The sequence below is a fragment of the Hyperoodon ampullatus genome, assembly GCF_949752795.1.
Source record: "Hyperoodon ampullatus genome assembly, chromosome: 2".
NCBI classification, from domain to species: Eukaryota; Metazoa; Chordata; class Mammalia; order Artiodactyla; family Ziphiidae; genus Hyperoodon; species Hyperoodon ampullatus.
Window position 1 is genome coordinate 184,429,798 of NC_136915.1, and position 21,578 is coordinate 184,451,375.

Consider the following 21,578-nt stretch of genomic DNA (forward strand, 5'->3'; position numbering starts at 1 on the left):
TAGGATCTTTACCTGTCACCTTTCTCAATCCTAGCACAAAGTGTCAGATCTCCAACTAAGAAATCAATCTACTTTTGTTCTATTTCCAAATAAAATTCAACTTTTTTTCCCCAAAACTGAAATAAGTCATGGAAGCTCAAAGGTCGTTTACGGATGTTATACAAAACTTTTTAATAAGTAATTTTTAAAGCAAGAGTTTTTAAAACCTCCATCATCTGTATATTGACACATGTTCATTCAGACTTCGAGCATTTTATTTTTTTATTATATATATTTTAATTAATTTATTTATTTATGCTTTATTTTTGGCTGTGTTGGGTCTTCGTTGTTGTGCACGGGCTTTCTCTAGTTGTGGAGAGCGGGGTCCACTCTTCATTGTGGTGCACGGGCTTCCCATTGCGGTGGCTTCTTTCGTTGCAGAGCACAGGCTCTAGGCACGCAGGCTTCAGTAGTTGTGGCTCACGGGTTTAGTTGCTCCATGGCATGTGGGATCTTCCTGAACCAGTGATCGAACCCGTGTTCCCTGCATTGGCAGGCGGATTCTTAACCACTGCGCCACAAGGGAAGCCCTCAGACCTCAAGCATTTTAATATCTACCAATCTGTTGAGCATGGCCCACATTTGGATCTTTTAAGTGGTTAATTTTTCACAGGATTAGAATGCCTACCTTGATGTCAAAAGGAAAAAATGCAATCTTATTGGATAATCAAAGAAAATGTTTTACTCCAATCATGAATCTCAATATATCAGTACCTAAAAGAAAAGATTATATTGTGACCTCTATTTTCAGCCAATGGTCTTTATTAACTGGTTTAACACTGTTTACATTAAGAAAGAAAGTGTATTGACCCCAAACCATCTTGTATTTCAATGTAATTAAAATTCAATCAGTAGTCTGCCAGTTCAAGGCTGAGACAGGTATAGGCATTTTGATATTTCTAGACAGGTCTGAAATATTGGTGAATAATATTTACTTCATTTTGTTGGATACTATTGACTTCATTTTTTCTCACAACTTTCCTCCATAGAACCCGTATAACAAAGAACAGCAAAGGGAAGAATGCTCTTTCCACTCCCCCCCTTTTTTATAAATGTGCTAATGACCTCAAGCTAAATGTTAATGCGGGTCATTCTTTGATAAGAATAACAATTAACTGTTAAGACTGCATGGTAGCTTTTAGAGAGAAAACATTTTCAAGCCTGTCGTGAAATAGATTCATTTTGAGAGGTTAATGAGAAGGTGACTGATCCTTGTATCTTATGTCTAATAGCCCATTTTTGAGGGGGGAAAATTCAGTTTTACTTCTCATTGATATAATCCACACCTCTTGTTATGAAGCCTTTTCTTCTGTCAGGAACTGAATAACATTCTGAGGGATTCCAGAAAATAGGATTAAAATATCCAATCGATATTTGTTATACTCAAAAGTGGAGTTTTTTTTTTTTTTTAAAAAGGGTTGGTTTTCCCCAGTATAAGTGTGTACACTGTTCCTCTAAGCCCACCATTGTCCTAAGTGATGTTTAATTAACTGGTGCTGCCCCTGGACCTTGTGACACATTATGTTAAAGAAAGTTTGCCAGCAAGAGACACTGAGTTCTTTAGCTGTAAAGATTTAAGAAATGGGAACTACATTGCAGACCAGACAGGAGAAACCTCTCACCCAGAGAAATGTAACAAACACAGCAACTGCACTGTTCACAGTAAGATCATTTCTCCATTTCTCTAGGTACCTCATATAAGTAGAATCATATAATATTGGTCCTTTTATGACTGGCTTATTTCACTTAACATAATGTTTCCAAGGTTCATACATGTTGTAGCATGTGTCAGAACTTCCTTCCTATTTCAGGTTGAATAATATTCCATTTGTGTGTGTATACAACATTTTGTTTATCTGTTCATCTGTTGAGGGATATTTGGGTTGTTTCCACCTTTTGGCTATTGTGAATAAGCCTGCTATAAACATTGGTGTACAATTATCCGTTCGAGTCCTTGCTTTCAATTTTTTTGGCTATATACCCAGAAGTGGAATTCCTATATCATATGGTAATTCTATGTTTAATTTTTTGAGGAACCGCCATAGTGTTTTCCACAGCAGCTGCACCAACAGCAATGCACAGGGTTTGAATTTCTCCACTTTCTTGCTAACTCTTGTTATTTTCTGTTTTTGTTTTGTTTTTTATAATAATCATAAATGGGTGTGAAGTGGTATCTCATTGTGGTTTTGATACACATTTCCCTAATAATTAATAATATTGAGCTTATTTGTGCTTATTGGTCATGTTCTTTAGAGAAATGTTTATATGTATCCTTTGCCCATTTTTTAATTGGATTGTTTGTGTTTTTGTTATTGAGTTGTAGAAGTTCTTTATATAGTCTAGATATTAATCCATTTTTAAATATCTGATTTGCAAATATTTTCTCCTGTGGGTCACAGTTTTGATCAGTTGATAGTGTCTTTAGATGCATAACACATTTTAATCTTGATAAAGTCCAAATCATCTATTTTCCTTATTGTTGCCTGTGCTTCTGATGTCATATCCAAGAAATCATTGCCAAATTCAATGTCATTAAACTTTTCTCCTATGTTTTCTTCTAAAAAATTTATAGTTTCAGCTTTTACATTTAGGTCTTGGATCTATTTTTATTTAATTTCTGTATATGGTATAAGGTATGGGTTCAACTTCATTCTTTCCATTTGGATATCCAGTTTTTCCAAAAAACTTGGTCCTTTCCCTATTGAATGGTCTTGACACCCTTGTTGAAAATCATTTGATTTTACACCCAAGGTTTTATTTCTGAGCTCTCTGTTCTATTCCATTGGTCTATATGTCTGTCTTCATACTAGGATCACACTGTTTTGATTCCTGCAGCTTTATAATAAGTTTTTCTTTTTTTAACATCTTTATTGGAGTATAATTGCTTTACAATTGTGTGTTAGTTTCTGCTTTATAACAAAGTGAATCAGCTATACATATACCTATATCCCCATATCTCCTCCCTCTTGCATCTCCCTCCCACCCTCCCTATCCCACCCCTCTAGGTGGTCACAAAGTACTGAGCTGATCTCCCTGTTCTATGCAGCTGCTTCCCACTAGCTATCTATTTTATATTTGGTAGTATATATAAGTCCATATAATAAGTTTTGAAATCAGGAAGTGTGAGACCTCCAACTTTGTTCTTTTTTGAGATTGTTTTGCTAGTTGAGGTACCTGGAGATTCCATTTGAATACTAGGATGGATTTTTCTGTTTCTGCAAGAAGTATTGTTGAGATTTTGATAGCAATTGCATTGAATCTCTATGAGGCAGGAGATAGATGGGCCCCAGGCTGAACAGTTTCTCCCCTGTGGACAGAAACTCCAGAATAGCAGAAACTCCATAAAAGCAGGATGGAGAAGGCTGGGTCCCACCCAGAAAAGATATAAAAGACCACATATTCCTCATTCTTGAAGTCAAGGAGACCTCCCCAACTACACATGTGCAGAAAGGCTCCTTGGAGGTCAAAAGAAGGGGGAGCCACCCCATAGTAAGTGATGTCAACTACCCATAGGCCTCTTCACTAGAATCCATCTTGGCTAAGAGATGCTCACGCACATGTGGGAGAACCCTGAGATAAACCATATATGGACTCAGAACCAGGCAAAGCAAGATGAGTGGCCAAAGGAAACCTGGAAGAAATGCCCCATAAAAGTGATTCCAACTACCACGAGGGTGAGACTTTCTCTCCCTCTCTGAGCCCTCCCATGTGTCTATCCACACATACTGTACTCTTTTTCCTCCTAATAAAGCCTTTACTTGCTTCACTACTTTCTGTCTCTATGTGGAAATTCATTTCGACACAGCTGATGGGCCAGGGCCTTGTCACTGGCCACTGGTCTAGTGGCTGGGATTCAGTGCTCTCACTGCTGTTGACCAACCTCAGTCTCTGGCCAGGAACTGAAATCCTGCTCCAAGCTGCTGAGTAGAATTGAATCTTAACAATATTAAGTCTTCTAATCCTTGAATATGGAATGCTCTTCTATTTATTTGACTCTTCTTTAATTTCTTTCAGCAGTTTGTAGTTTTCACTGTACATTTTCTTCACCTCCTTGATTAAGTTTATTCTTAAGTATTTTTACACTATTGTAAATGGAATTGTTTTTTAAATTTCCTTCTCTGATTTTTCATTTTTGTTTTTCATAGTGTATGAAAACACAAGTGATTTTTGTATGTTGATTTTGTATCCTGCAACTCTGCTGAATTCTCTTATTAGTTCAAATGGGGTTTTGGGCGTGGAATCTTTAGGGTTTTATACACATGAGGTTATATTGTCTGTGAACAGAGATAATTTTACTACTTCCTTTTCAATATGGATACCTTTTATTTCTTTTTCTTGCCAAATTTCTCTGGTTATACTTTCAATATTATGTTGAGTAGAAGTGGTTAAAGTCAGCATCCTTGTCTTCTTCCTGATCTTAGAAAAAGAGCTTTCTTGAGTATAACATTGAGTATAATGTTAGTTGTGGATTTTTCTCATATGCTCTTTATTATGTTGAGGTATTTTCTTCTACTTCCAGTTTGTTAAATGTTTTTATCATAGTTGAATTTTGTTGAATTTTGTCAAATGCTTTCTCTGCACCGGTTGAGAAAACCATGTGTTTTCCTTCATTCATTCTGTTAATGTGGTGTATTACATTGATTGATTTTTGTATGTTGAATTATCCTTGCGTTCCAGGAATAAATCCCACTTGGTTATGTTGTATAATCATTTTAATGTGCTAATGAATTGAATTCAGTTTGTTAGTATTTTGTTGAGAATATTTGCATCAATATTTATAAGAGATATTGGTCTGTTGTTTTCTTTCCTTGATGTGTCTGGTTTTGTTATCAGGCTCATATATTTGTTATTCTGGCCTCATATATTGAGTTAAGAAGTATTGCTTCCTCTTCAATGTTTTTAAAGAATTTGAGGAGGATTGATGTTAACTTTTCTTTAAATGTTTGGTAGAATTCACCAGTGAAGCCATCTGGTCCAGGACTTTTCTTTGCTAGGAGGTTTTGATTAGTGATTCAATTCTGTTACTAGTCATAGGTCTATTCAGATTTTCTAAGTCTTCATGATTTAGTCTTGGTAGGTTGTAGTAATTTGTCCATTTCACCTAGTGGGATGGGTTTTTGACCAATGAATTTTGGATAAGAAAGACCTCAGGGATAACTGCTAAGAGTTCTTGCCCTACTTTTGTACTCTTTCTATATCTATCTGTAGTTAAATATTGTCCCATATTTTAAATATCATTTTGGTTAGCAGTTCATCTGGCTTTTACTAACCAAGTTTTGGCATATCCTGTCTTCACAAGAGGATGAGCTAATTGACAGAGATCAGGGAGTCCGGGACTATAAATCCCTGAGGCAATCCTAAATTCTTCAGGGAACTTGTGCCTTTTCCTAAGAAGGTTTGGCAAGTCATTAACTAGATTATGTAAATCTTATCTGGACAGTGGTTTAAAGCTATAAAACCTGCCAGGTTGGCCATCATATTCACATACCTCATAAGATTTAATGAAGGCATAGTGTCCAGGGAGAAAGATATGTTTAAGAAGGGTCAGTGGAGGAAATAGAAGAGGGTCTCTTGAAGGTGTAGGAAGAAGAAGAGTAGTAAGGCAATGGGAGGAGAAGGTCAAGGTTCCAGGGTCAAGGAAGGCGTTGGTCATGAGATAGAGAAGAAAGATGAAGTTTGATTTTTACATCTTCCAAATTCTTATTAGTCCTTTCTAAGATATCCTTAATAAAAGCAATTAAATTTTTTTTTGTCTTTTAGAAGCCGCTTCATACAAAAAAAATGACTACTGATATTTAGAATATTTGAACCCTTTGATCCCAAGGAACTAGGCAAAAAATTATTCTATTCTTGTCTCAAGTTTCTCAGAATATCATATAAAGGGGAAATGTGGGTAGAACTACATCAGTGAAATGCAGTGTCTGCCATAGCTCAGCAAAATACTAGTATGCAGATTTGAATATAGTATTTTTACCTCCTTTCATTTAATTAAACTTTCCATTGGAAATCTTTTGTTTGGTTAAATAAATGTAGTTTGGTTAAAGAAACTATAATCAAAAGCAATACAAATTTATCAAGAATTGATTTCTGAGTCCATCCCACTTTCCAAAAAAAAAAAAATATATATATATATATATATATATACTAAATAGATAGAAAAGTAATTGTAGACAGACTTTTTTTGTAATGTCACTTAATCCATGTCACCAGACCTCATGTGCTCATGTATCAGGGGTCAGAGAGAAAATAGGCAACATAGCATTGCCTCTAAGTTGGCATAGACACATGTTTATACACGTGTTTATACAACTTCAATGCAAACATTTTGAAGTGGTATTGAGATTTTGCAACTCCAATATGATGATACCCTGTCAACCAATTGGCATCTGCAAGATCATTGTGATAAAATTTAGTCGTGAGTCAAAGCATATTTTTTTAACTCATGCAATGATGGTTATTGTCCTAAATTGACAGGTGAAGTATGCTGTCCAGATGAACAACACAATCGGGTTTCCACTGGCCTCGGTGACTCATGCTGTGGCAGACTGCCATACTCCACCTCCGGAAACCAGATTTGCTGTGCTGGGAGGCTCCATGATGGCCATGGCCAGCAGTGCTGTGGTGGACAGATTGTGAGCAAAGATTTCGAGTGCTGTGGGGGAGAGGAACAGGGTGTGGTGTATAGTCGCCTTCCAGGTAAGGGAACCATATCTACCTTTCAGTAGAGGGAGAATCTCAGAAACAGAGAGGTTGAGAAATTTGCCCTAGATATAAAACACATAAGTAATGAAAGCTCACGTTAATTACATCTAATGTGGCAAATAGCTACACATTGCCTAACAAAGAAAAATGTAACCTCATATTTTTTATGTGCATGTGATGCGTTTCATAAAAGTAGACCAAAACTCTTTCTTCTTGAAAAGTGTCATGTCCACCAAAAAACAAACAAGCAAACACATGAATACATTGGTTCTGGACCAAGAGAATAATTCATAGCAATACTGAGAGTATACAAATTATTGTTGATGATGTGGTGCCATAATTCTTTTACTCCTTTATTTTTCTATAGCTATTAAATTAGCATTAATATTAATAGCAATCATTATCATTAAATGAGTACTTACTATCTAGGAGGTACTATACCCAATGTTTTATACATTATTCCCTCAATTAATCTGTACAAAATAGGTACTATTATTATTCACATGTTTAAAATGAGGAAGCTGAGGCACAGAGACTAGACACATGATCAAGATCACACAGTCAGATCTAGATTTGGGGGTGCCAAAATTTATAAAATTTGGGAGATGCTTTTTAAGAAAATAAAACCAAATGATGAAGACAAGATCAAATATAAATATTTATTTATAAGGGGAAAAGAAATGACAGTAATTATACATGTAAAAAGATAAACCTGGCAGATTCCACTAACATAAAAATAGTATATTTGGATTATATAATTTCTGACATCCCTCTCTATTTTTTTCCCTGACATGTTTAACTGACACCCGTGGTCACCTCTTCATATAGTCATGGCTTTGTACTATAATTATCTGTAGAGAGAATAGAAAGATAATTCATTCTTTCCTGTCACATAGTTAATCAAAAATTTTTTTTAATTATTTAAAGTTTAGAAAAGCGACTTTAAGCTTCACAACCCATTATTGTAATATTATGGAAATGTAGATTATTTTCAAATTTGGAGAAACACCTACAAAGGGTTTTCTAAGATTTTAGGGCATTTTAAGTTTTCTTGTCTTAAGGTGATTTGCAGTGACTTGTCTTAAATGTTTGTTGAATTGACAGCATCATTACCAGTTTTCATGGATATCCTTATTGTATGACTGAATTTAAGTTGTATTTTATCATAGATGCCATTATTTTATCTACAAATCGGTAAGAAGTTTAGATTTTTCCAATATGAGTTACTTGTTTTCATAATTTATATTATCAAAGTAATCATATTGCTTATGCATTGCTTCAATCCTAGATCCATCATTTTCTTTTAATAGTTTCCTACTTTGAGTATGATTTGAAATTTATTATGTTACAATTCTCTTCTTGATGTCAGAATATTTCAGTTGATTTCATTTTTCATTTTTACAGCTTTTATTTCATATTAATTTTTCTATCTGATCTTTTTCTTTAAACCTTCCCTTTATATGCATACAAATTAAGAGTCTGTAATTTCTCACATTCCTTATCTTTCCAAACTGCAGTGAAAATGACATATTTAAGCCTTAACAACTTTTTTATGAAAATGGCTGAAATCATATAAATTTAGCTGAACCCAAACTAAATATTCCCTAGACTCAACTTCCCCTTAGTTTGAGTCCATAAATGTCCATGGTTACCCTAGTCTCAATCAATATGAGGATGTGTATGACAGAGACAAGTTAAAAGGGCAAGAGATAGTGGCCATAACAAATTGTAGTTAAATATTATACATTCACAAATTTTATAAAAAATATATCTATGCTTGCCTTGGAAGGGGCTCATGCAAGCAAAGGGCCTTGAAGATCAATTTTCCTGAGCTTCGAGATAAATCTACCCCTGCAACTAGTACGCATTGGAATTCCAGCCCCTCCAAGTTAAGATTTCAGGACATGATAATATCTTGATGGAGATGAACTATGAACTCTCTACTGTCTTTCTTTAATTTCTTCTCTTTTTAAAAACCATCAAAGAGTTATCCATAATACAAGTAACAATTATGTAAATTATTCTAGTGTTATTGTTAAATACCATGTTCTTGTACACATTCTCTTCTGTGTAAAATTCTGATGGGGAATTCCCTGGAGGTCCAGTGGTTAGGACTCCGTGCTTTCACTGCCGAGGGCGTGGGTTCAATCCCTGGTCGGGGAACTAAGATCCCGCAAGACACACAGCATGGCCAAAAATAAAATAAAGTAAGTTCTGATGAAAACTATTAAGAAGAGCACTTCAATAATGAAACTAAATAATCAAAACATATTAAAAGTATCAATCCTGGGTGTACCAGAATCTTGTGCCTTAATAAGGATACTAGACTCTCAGTATTTTGATAGCCCTTAAATAAGTAAGAAATGCCAAATTAAGTTATTCGTAACTAAATTTCAATCCTCCCAGTGTGAGAAAAATTCATCTCCTTCTTTGAGTCAAAAAAAAAATACCTGATTTCTAGTTTCTTATTTTATCTTTGTACGACCATCAAGTGTATTTCCAAGGCATTTACTATTCTATGAAGCTATAAATCACCTCTCTGGATCCACACTGTATCCATCTTATGCCTTTTTTAATCCAACCCAGTAAGACATATTTAAAGGAAGATTTTAATGTATATACTGTCAAAGTGGTTGATAGTCCCATGTCATTATGTTGATCTCCATCAACTGTCCAGAAAATAGTAAGAGTGGCTAGTTGTCCTATATACAACAGAATTAGATTTCAATTATGACATTTTCATTGACCTAAGGAATTTAAGGATTATCTCCAAGAAATGGCACAGGGCAGCTGGTTCTGTATTATAAGGTAACAAGAAAGTTAAGTTTGCCAGGTAAGACCAAAAAAAAAACAAAAACAAACAGCAAAAACCAACCTCCCAAGATCTTCTTAAAAATGAATGATGTATTAAATCATATAATACACAAGTGTCCGGTATAGACACAGAAGTCATTTCAGAAATATCCCCTATGGATTGTAGATGTAAAAGGTTAGTATTCTAAAGATAACTAAAGTCCAGTCAAGAAGTCCAGCTCAGTGTGTCCTGGACACTGCTTATTGGCTAGAAGATGTATACAAGCAGCAGGAGACAAATCACAACAACACGTAGGCAACATTCCATGTTCACTATTTGCCAAGCTGAGTTCTGTGTGCTTCAGACACGTTAACACATTTAAACCTCACAGCAACCCTATGAGGTAGGTACTATTATTATCTCCATTTTACAGATGAGGAAACAGATGTACAGAAGTTAAAAAAACTTTTTCCAGATCACACATCTAGTAAGTGGCTGTTTTACTTCAGGGAACACTGTTACTATAAATGAACCTCAAAATATATAAAGGCTCAAAGATAATAGAGGTTCATTTCTTTCCCATATAATAGTATTGTGTGAACATACCTTCAGGGTAAGATCTCCTTCCCACAGTCATTCTGGCTGTTGGAAGCACTGTCATTTTCAACAGGTAGCTTCTCGGGTCACCTGGGAGTTGTCTGCAGTCAGAAGAAGAAAAGAGTATGAAATAACAGGTGTGGGGTTTTTTTTTGGCCAGGTCTAGAAATAGCATATAGTTTTATTAACATTTCATTGACTGGAACTCAGCTATCTATCGATACCTAAATGCAAGGGAGTCTGGGAGATCTGCCCATGAATTTCTTTCCACTGTGACTAAGAAGAGTTTCTAACTCCATTCGTAGAGTCCATGCTCTTAACCTTCCTGAGCATTCTGATACCTGAACAAGCATTGGATACTCTCCAGCCCAAACCATATCAATGTTTATCAAGTCTGATGAACAGGCCCAGTGTAACTACCAAGTTGCCAACATTTTCTGATGACCAGAAAAAAATGAGACATTGACTACACACCAGAAGTGTGCCCAAGTTAGAAGAAAAGCTGCTGTGTTTGTGTGCTAAGCTCTAAGGCAGTGACTTTTAAAGTATGGCTCGGGGATTTCTGAGGGTCTCTAAGACCTCTGGTGGTGTCTGTGACATCAAAACTATTTTCACAATAATACTAAACTATTATACGCCTTTTTCACTATCATTCTCTCATAAGTATACAGTGGAGTTTTCCAGAGGTTACATGACATGTAATATTGCAACAGATTTTTTTTAATTGAGGTATAGTTGATGTACAATATTATATGTTACAGGTGTACGATATCATGATTCACAATTTTTACAGGTTGTATTCCATTTATAATTATTATAAAATATTGGCTACATTACCTGTGCTGTAAAATCTATCCTTGTAGCTTATTCATTTTATATATAGTAGTTTGTACCTCTTAATCCCCTACCCCTACCTCGCTCCTCCTCCATTCCCTTTCCCCACTGGTAACCACTAATTTGTTCTCTGTATCTGTGAGTCTGCTTCTCTCTTGTTGTATATTCACAAGTTTGTTGTATTTTTTTAGATTCCACATATAAATGATAACATACAATATTTGTCTTTCTCTGTCTGATTTATTTAGCTTAGCATAATGCCCTCCAAGTCCATCCATGTTGCCACAAATGGCAAAATTTTCGTTCTTTTTTATGGCTGTGTAGTATTCCATTGTATATCTGTACCACATTTTCTTTATCCATTTATCTGTTGATGGGCATTTAGGTTGCTTCCATGATATTGCAATAGTTGAATGCAGAAGCAGATAGGAGAATTCAGTTACTTTTATTAAGCTAGACATTAAAGAGGCTTGCAAAAATATAAACAATGTCAATCTTCTCACTAATTTTTCTCAGTTTGGAAATATGTTTATTTTTTCATAAATATTTATGGTAGCATGTTATATACTTAACATTATTTTCAATGAATTAATGAATATCTATTTCAAACATTTCAGTTTTAGGCTCTAACCCAGTAAATATCAACAAATCTTACCCATATAAACAAAAGCTATTTGGGGTCCTCAATTATTTGTGAAAGTATAAAAGAGTCCTGGCACCAAACTTTGAGAACCACTGCTTTACGGCTTAGTAATCAGGTCTGCTAGAAATTCATGGCCATTAGTTAGTTATCCTGTACTATGACTAACCAGTTGAGTACTTCTTTCTCCTTTAGATGTGTTAGCTAAAAACAGGTCCATTAAAGTCAGAACCATGATCATGGAGTAGTGGAGATGCAAAAGTGCTGCCCCCCCTCCCGATACCGTAATGAGTCAGAGTTTGAAAACAGCAGTAAGCTGTCTCATTTTAGCATTGTTGCTCATCTGTTGCTTTTTTTAAGTCAATTGCCATATTCCTTCATTCTATAAACATGTACCATGTAGTGACTATATTCGAAATATCATTCTCAGTGCTTTGTGAGTGTAAAAATGGCTAAGATTCCATTTTTATGCTTAAGGACTTGCAATCTAATCAAGGAGAAAAGTGCCTGTAAGGTTAAACACAGGCATAAGAGAGGGATGAATACAAGCATAATCTTAAGACTGAGTGATCACTCCAGCCAAGATGATGAAGAAAGCTAAACCACTGATCGGAACCTCAAACAACGAGTAGAATTTTGAGACACGTGGATGGAAGAAGGACGTTTCAGCTAAAGGGCATGGCTTGAGCTGAAGTGTGAAATTAGCAGCCTGCAAAGCATGTCTAGGTAGGAGTGAGCAGTTGGGTTGATTGGAGGAAGATGCCGTGGATAAGGAAATAGAGGGAGATAAAGCCGAGAAGCCGAAAGGATTTGAACATTATTTGGTACTCAGGGAAGAGTCAAGGCAATGATGAGGACTGTGATTTAAGGAGATAAATTAGATTTGGGTGGCAGAATGGATGTGAAGGAGAAGGAAAGGTAAGTCAGTTAAAACTGTTGCCAAAAGTGCCTGTTCTACGAAATGGAATCCAGGTCACTGTCCACTAGGACAAAGGCTCTTAATCTTTTGGAGGTCGTACACTCCTGGTAGAATCTTTTGAAAGTCACAAACCCTCGCTTCAAATAATAATATGTAGGATACACACAAAATTTTTTTTGCCATTTCATATGCCCTTGAAGTCCGTCCATGGGCCCAAATTTCAGAATCACTGGTGTACTTCACTATGATATACATGCTAGCCAATTATTTCCTAAGCAAACTGTGCCATTCCTCAATTCCTGTGAATCAAAATTAGCTCCAGAGTTTCCCCTGACCTTCAACAGTTCCACCAAGTCTGGTAATCATGGTGGACTGAAAGAATGAGCCTTTTAAAAAGGAAAAAAAAAAAAATCTCTTTTTAGTCTCTTGACCTCCCTGCAGGTTTCACTGATAACAGACACGTTCCACATGTCTTTTTTCTCTCTCTGTTGCCGTGCCCTCCTGTCGCCCCTAATGATTGTGACCTTAGTGACCTTCCAGAATATCCATATGGCCCTTTCTTTCCTCGACCTAGCAATACCATACCTGCTGCTTGAGGGCTTGGATCTCATAATATTGTTCCTAAGCCTGGCCTCTCTCCCTGCCTGGCATTGTGGGCCTGCCACGACACCAGGCTGGCTCGTAAAACATCTCTTTATGTACTTTATTACTTAAACTCTTTTATTTGCCTGCAGGAGCCCTTTAACAAAATCACATTGAATTGACTTTCTCACACCAAATCAAATCTCCCTGGTCCCAGTTCAGTTGTCTTTGTCAATATGTATTTTATAAATGGAGTGAATTAACAGATGCTGTTGGAACAGAAGTGCTGGAGTAGCGTTTATGTTTTTAGTGCTCTCTCTGGGCAGATGAGTTGTGTAGGAGTGTTACACAGGTACCTCGGGATGGAAGTCATGCTCGTCACTTCGGTGGATGTGTATTCTTAACCATTTTCTTTGACTATATTTTAAACCTCTTTATGACTCTTTTTATTTGTAGTGTTTGCTTATATGGTTTTATCATTTGTACCATCAATCTTAGGTTGGACTTGATTATACCCCTTCATTATTAAAAGATGAAACTTAAAGCCTCTCTACCAGGCAAAGAGGACAGGACTTTCTGTTCGCCGTGAGGAACTAATCATGACATACCTTTGGAACATATTGCTTTATTTCTAGTATCTGTGTTCTCCATGCAACCTTGGATATGAAACTCTGGGTTGAAACTGTTCTAGAATAAAGTACTGACTTTCCATGTCCTAGACTCTGACATCAGTCGAATGAATGACTACCGCTGTTACATAAGATGGAATTTGGGGACTTTTGCAGAGAGGAAAATACATCATAGAAATCCATTGTGTAAGATGTGTATTGAAAGATTTCCCAGGAAGATTTCCATATGACATAATGACCTTTTGAAACGTGTAATGTGTAAATGCTATAAAATACATTGCAATGATCTGGGGAACATTTTTACCCTACCCTGTCTCAGTTTTGTGGTGGTAGCCACAGAGTCAGCTGCCAGTGAAGACAAGATGCATTTCTTTTCTTTCATGCTCTGCCATCAACTTTATGTTTGTCCTGAGAATGACTAATCACAAACCTGTTTTTTTTTTACATTCTTCTAGGCCTGAAATATAATTCCTTGGCTTAAAATTTGGTCCCCATGGTCAATCCCAGAGTTCCACAATGATTTGTCATATTCTAGACTCTGTTTTTTATGACTGTACTATTTTTAACTCAAAAGCATGATAATTCTTGGATAATTTTTAGAAAAATGGCACACTTGTTTTACAGAATTAACAGTTTAGAAATTCATCAGGACTGTATGTTTATAAATGCTCTCCTTTCAGCCATGGACATTAAGTAAGTGTTAGTAACATATTGGAAGTGTTCATAATATTATGAGTAAAAGAATTCTTTCCTTCTCTGTTTTCTCAGTTGTATCCAATGCGACGGAAGCTATCCATTGGATATATGCACTATTTGCAAAGACAATATAGGCTGTTTGATCTCAGAAATAAATATCTAATAGTTCAGTGCATACTCTACCCCTTTAATAACATCTGCATCTTGTTCAAAGAGAATCTCCACCTTTGTACAAATTTAATGAAGAGCCTCTGGAAGTGTAGATCAATCCATCAATAATACATGACCTGTTTTGTTTTTCTTTGGGCATATTTAAAACTGTGATTTCTATGTGTCAAAGGTCAAAAGTCAAGTGCTCCATGTGATAAATTATGTAGGGTCAAAAGTTATTGCAGTGCAGTTTCAGAAGATTGTCTGTCTCTGAATTTGCAGCTCATTCATGCTGAAGTGATGCACTATGGGAATTACTACCAAACTCTGCTCGGCAACATCTGCTCTCCCTAAGTGAGTTAGTGCACGTCAGACATCTTTATGTCAGAATATTGCAGTGATGGATGCAGTCTTCAGAAAATGCTGCATAAAAATCTGGTGTGCCATTCTGGCCATTAAGTGAAATTACTATTTAAATTAATGGCACTGTCACAGTTTATCTGTGCAAAGAATGAACGCTGATTAGGGTATTAAGTAATTAGCAATTTATCACACTGGAACAAGGTTGATAATAATTAAAGAAGTAATGGTTTACCAAAGAAACTAGAAAGGGAGTCACTTCTTGTTATGTGAGTGAAATCTTGGCTTTAAATTTTAATTCAGTGAAACAAAGATGAAGCTCTTTGTGAAAGAAAGCATCCTTTTTTTCTAGTGTAAAAACAGTTCATTATCAAAATTTTAGTTGACCTGTCAAAAGTCCCTCAGAGCGATCAGATGACTGATTAGGAGTTTGGAATTAGGTCAATGTCTGCATTTTGATTTTATACTGAAAGCATGGTGAAACTGTAAAGTAATTTGCGAGTAGAGGGGGAGAATGTATTTTGCTCCCTAAAGGGCCAGTTTTCAGATTTTGATTGCTCTTTAAAATAGAAACATGAATTATTTTAAGAAAACTGCTGGAGAAAAAAAAAATGACAGCAAAGAATCCAAGGTTGTATTTAAATGTCTGATCAGAAAGCAGAAGAAAAAAAAATGCCCAAACAATATAAAACTTGAAGCTGTGGATTTTTCTTTTTAGTGTGTGTGTGTGTGTGTGCGTGTGTGTGTGTGTGTGTGTGTGTGTGTGTGTGTGTGAGAGAGAGAGAGAGAGAGAGAGAGTGTGAATTTTACCCATCATAATCAAGACTCAGACCACAATGATAGCCCTGCTGTGTGTATCTATTTGAAAGAACTTCCCCTGGAAAAGTTAATACAACTAACATTATTAATAAAGCACCAAAGAAAACAGTTTACTTTTAAACCAATTACTTTGAATAGTTATCACCTTTAAACATGAGGTCAAAATGCAGTTATGATCAATGTAATAATTAATCATAAATAAAAAATTTTTAATATTGAGAGATATGTTTTTAAAGTGGAAAGATCAGTGAGAGTGGGGAGTCGTGTGGATAAACATCTTTCTTAAGGCATGTGCCAAGTCAGTGTCTACTCTCAATGATTTTTTTTATAAACTGGAAAACACTTAAAACTCATTGGTCTATTATTAGGAGTGTCTTTCATAATGTAGGTGTTTGTACAGGACCAGATTGAGCAATTTGGGACCCCAGGGCCCTTTGAAGTTGAGGTTCTTTATGTTACCAGTCATGACTAATAATAAATAGACAAAATTCTAATTAAAATAAATCATTCATCACATTGCGCTGCTGTATAACTGGATATAAATTCTACTATGATAGCCCTGTGACATGGGGTATAGGCATCTTCATTTCTAGCTTAATCTGACTCTAGTACATTGTTTATTTATTCAGCCTTTTATGTCTATATTTCTGTGGTGTCTCTTCTATGGCAAGATCTAAATGATGTGAGCACAAGCAGTTACACTGAATTGGGTGGGAGAAAGGAGGCTGTTTGGTATCTCAGGCACACCTGTCTTTCATGGAGAAGTGGAGATCAAAGGTCTTCCCTGCAAGGTCTTTCGGCCACCACCCCAACCTCTTACCCACGTCCAGTGATGGGTCTAGTGCAGCTCGAAGAATGGTGGCCAAATGGCTCACCTACCTGATCAGTGAGTGCACTCAACTGGTTTTGAATACAAATCTATCTCATGACCAAAGAATGGTTACAGTTGCTGCTGGATTCACAAGAATCAAATATCTGTATCTTAGACAAAGGCAGGCAGAAACTTACAGGATGCTTACGCAAAGTCTCCAGTTCTAGGATGGTGCTACCTCTCCACTGTCTAGCCTCTTATCCCAGAGTGCATGGGTGACCTCTTCTCCCTTGTGAATTTCTAAAGATTTCTTCTGAGTTCCTGTGGTTTAACTACCCCTTTCTCTGCAACAAGATGTTATCATCACAAAATGGGCAGGCAGTTCTCATGACAGAAATCAGATCACTTTTTATGGCGCTTAGGAGAAATTTGGCCCCCTGCTGAATGATTTTAGAACACTTCCTCTTGTGTGTTCTTTACCTAATTAGTGTCTAGTGCTCTTGATCAGAAGGACCCCTCACTGTACATTTAAATCACCTTGGTAGGGAAATGCTACCTGAGCTATCGTACCGTTTCAGGAACTGCCTGAGTCTGACATTTTTATACCAAACTTTATACCAACCTCAGTTTTCTTCTCTTTTTTATTTCATATTCATATATAACATTTTATTGTTGCAGGGATGTTCTGTTGTGGGCAGGATTATATGAATATGTCAGATACCATATGCTGCTCAGCTTCCAGTGGAGAGTCTAAAGCACATGTTAAAAAGAATGACCCAGTGCCAGTAAAATGCTGTGAGACTGAACTTATTCCAAAGAGCCAGAAATGCTGTAATGGAGTTGGATATAATCCTTTGAAATATGTTTGCTCTGACAAGATTTCAACTGGAATGATGATGAAGGTAATTGATAGAAAACCTCTCGGGCTGATTTGACAATGGAAAGAGAAATACATTGTTCATAACTATTTTTCTAAAATAGGAATATAAAAACTCCTATGTGCATTATTCATTTTCACATTACATCCATATTAATACCAAATGAGTTCGCTATGATTGATGTTATTGCAATGAATTCTAAAGGAATTAATAATGATTAGCTGTTCTCAGGAAGCTTTACCAGCACTTCAGATTAGTGCAGACAAAGTCTGAGCCGGCATGTTGCTGTGGAGGGAGATGAAGGGAAATTCAGCTTCTTTTCTCTAGCCCCCCAACCATAGGCCATCACTTTCCTTTCATAGAGAACTTACATACAGCAGATTCACTTCACTGTGTTTCTATCATATTCCTTAAGACAGTGTAAGATCAGCAAAAGCCAGCCAACCACAAAAATGAATAGGCCTGTGGGTGCATCATTTATGTTTGTATGTTGAGATGCTCCACATACAGCCATGCCGTGTTTGTTAGCATTAAACTTGACCCAGCACTCTAGAAACCTACCAGTTTAAGGAAAGGATTATGGGCATTTAAAAAACAAACACCCTACTATGTTTGGTAGTAATTTGTCACTAAGAGATGGCTAAAAATCGGTGCTTTGGTCACAGACAATAGAAGAGCTCTTGCTGAGTGAGGCAACTACACAATCATTGTGTGGACATCATGGTCTGTCGAATGGACCATAAGTCTTGAGATTTTTAAGGCCCCAGCAAGCACTTTGTGGCAATGAATATTAAGATATTCATAACTGAATCACTTTGCTGTATACCTAAAACTAACACAACATTGTAAATCAACCATACTCCAATAAAATTAAAATTAAAAAAAAGGAAAAACAGATAACACGTAAAATTATTGGAGAGTAGGTACTTCATGAGGTGAATAACCATACAAAACACCCAACAAAAATAGTAAGGTTTTGTCTACAAAATTTTTTAAGAATCGATCTGATTTGAACAAAACTTTAGTCAGTTCTATGAAAGAAATCTATCCAACACTATGTTCCAAAATTTATTCCAGGCCAGTGTTTTCAGAAGTTTTGACTAGGATATTTTTCTTAAATACTTAGTATTTTTTGGTCTTAAAGAGCTGGTGATGTTGCAAGAACGTGCCTTTAAAATCACGAGTTAGGAAGCGTCTATATAAAAAACTCTCCTTAAAGGGGCACTCATATTTGAAGAATGAAGATAGAAAACCTGTTAGTTTCAGAAATGACACCATCACTCACAACTATGTGTTTCATTATTGCCCACCTCACATTTGATTCCCAGGCATCTCATTTTGGTCAAGAAGAGACAGCTTCCATTATTTAAGGAGGATGTTCAGGATATAACCATGATCTTTTAAGTTGGCTTGAATTGGCTCTATGAAAGCCAATTAACAGTTGTATTTGAAATTCATATTTAAATGATTATGATTAGGAGATTTTCTGAATGCTGAATCAAGCAGTGTGTTATAGGTAAATTTCAATCCATAGATTCCATTTTGTTTCCTGAAGACCTCTTTCCTGGAGTCTTCCAATTCCTGCTCCAATCTGGACTGGATCACTGTGGGATTTCTGCACAGCTGTCCCAGCCCATCTTCCCTACGCTGTCAGTTTGGGAATTCCTTTCACTCCTCCTCTGTGTTGGTCTTCCTGTGTTCGAACCCCAGTTGTCCCTTTTTGCCACCTTCTTTTGAAAAATTATCTCCCTTGATACAGGTGCATGAAAGGTAAATGTTTTGAGAACTTGATGTCTGAAATTATTGTAATTCTATTTCCCATTGGGTTGATAGCTTAGCTAGGTATACAATTCAAGGTCAAAAAATATTTCTACACAGGATTTTGAAGGCATTTCTGCATTTTTAAATTTTCATTGCTATTCTGATTCCTGTTTCTTTGTAGGTAACCATGTTGTTTTTCCTATGACAGTTTTTTTTTTTTGCCGTACGCGGGCCTCTCACTGTCGTGACCTCTCCCGTTGCGGAGCACAGGCTCTGGAAGTGCAGGCTTAGCGGCCATGGCTCACAGGCCCAGCCGCTCCACGGCATGTGGGATCTTCCTGGACTGGGGCACGAACCCGTGTCCCCTGCATCGGCAGGCGAACTCTCAACCACTGTGCCACCAGGGAAGCCCCCTATGACAGTTTTTAAGACATTCTCTTTATTCTGCTTTTCTAAAATTTCAAGGCAATGTGCCTCTCTGTAGATGTTATTATCATCGTTATTATTAATATTCATAACGATATACTTTTTGTGGACTTTTTCAGGCTGGTGTCTATGGCCTTCAATTCCAGGGACTGTTATTTTATTATTTCTTTGATAATTTGCCCCTTCTTTTGTCTGTTTTCACTGATCACTTTGGTGTTGGACTTCCTAAACTGATATTTTAATTTTTTCTTCTTGTTTCTTACCTATTGATTAACTCCTCATCTTTTTCAATGTGATGAGATATTGCCTTAACGATATCTTTCCACCTTTCTATTGATTTGTTGTGGGGTTTTTTTAGCTATCATATTATTTTTTAGTTTTTAAGTGCTCTTTCTTGTTTGCTGATTATTACTTATATCATCCTACTCTTGTTTCATTCATGGAACATCTTTTTTTTAATCATTCTGGAAATATTCATTCCATTGTTGCTTTTTTTAATTGTTTGCTTTATGCTTTGAATTGTCTCATTTGTTTGGTACTATTTTTTGCCTATAAAATTTTATTTTTTAAATTTATTTTATTGAAGTATAGTTGATTTACAATGTTGCATTAATTTCTGCTGTACAGCAAAGTGATTCAATTATATATATATATTCTTTTACATATTCTTTTCCATTATGGTTTAAGATTGGTACTATTTTAATACTTAAAGAAGTATCCTTAATACTCCATCCTACATCGGGATGGCATACATGCCTGGCTGCCTTATGGAGTATCCAGTAGCAAAGAGGGCTGGGGTTCTCACTATGCAATATGCAGAATTGCGTTTAGCTTTCCCACTCTGGCTCCTGGCTTCTATCTTCCAGTGGACCCTCTCTATTTTTTTTTTTTTTTTTTTTAGTTTCACCAATTATTTTCTACGTTTTTCTCATTTTTTCTAATCCTTGGCCAAATGCAGCTCTAACAGCACACATACTGCTCATGTTCTAAGCTGTGATGTCTTCCCCAGAGTGGTGAGCTCAGGAACACTTGGCTTGCTTTGACAGTTATCCCAGGGCAGAGTTTGCAGAATATTTAGCCATAGCACAACAGGCCTCCTCAGCTTCCCAAAGCCCAGTACGTATTTCTTTGCCACGGCCTGCTTAACCCTAAGCCAATGCCACATACTTCAGGGTTTTGTTATTGTTGTTAAGACAACATCCAACTTCAAAGTACTAATTTGTGTTTTTGCTAGAATACACTGGACTATGCTGAGGTAAAAACAGACATACTCATGTATGGAATGGGTCAACAGAATGAATTTTTTTAAACCTTTCATGTGACAGTCCAGTGTGAGACTGGCAGATCTCCTCCATGCAACATCTCAGGAACCCAAGTCACTTCCATCTTGTGGGGCTTCACAGTGGAAAAAGGGAGAGAGTGGATGATTGCACATGTATGCGTCTTCCCTGGATGCAGAATGCATCTCTTCTGTACACAGTCACACAGACACTTCTAGTCACATGACTCTTCTTACTGTAGCCGGACTTGAAAATCTAGCGTTACAGGGGAGAAAAGGCAAAAATGGGCACTCCTGGGCACATAGCCTTGGCTCTGCCACATCCATCCACTTCCCAGCTTCCAAAAATGTGTGTTACTTCCCTTCCTGTTTCCTTGGACTTTCCATATTCCTTTATTGTCATTTGGTTGGCCTTTAAGAGGAAATGATGATAAATGCACATGTTTGATTCACCATATTTAAATGGAAATCCAACTATATTTTTCTGAAGCAGCTTTACTTTGATGATCGTAGGGAAAATAACTTATTTTAGGTAAAGAGACAGATTGAATGTAGATCACTTTTAAATAACAAAAATGATTTTAAATAAGTTATGCTACCTATATAAAGGGAAGATGAAGTAGAGCTTTGCCTTATAAGAATATTTCCTTAGTTATATCTCC

At 36.4% G+C, this 21,578-nt stretch overlaps 1 protein-coding gene across 2 annotated transcripts in view; it reads left to right on the forward strand.

Annotated features, from left to right (window-relative positions):
• Positions 1-21,578, forward strand: part of USH2A (usherin) — a gene marked incomplete at both ends in the record, with an annotated part of 756,807 nt that overhangs the window by 563,914 nt on the left and 171,315 nt on the right. For both annotated transcript variants that reach the window (XM_079697601.1, XM_079697602.1), the window contains 2 exons: positions 6,514-6,735; positions 17,251-17,474. In XM_079697601.1, coding sequence (XP_079553727.1) covers positions 6,514-6,735; positions 17,251-17,474 — 446 coding nt within the window. The remainder of the gene's footprint in view (positions 1-6,513; positions 6,736-17,250; positions 17,475-21,578) is intronic.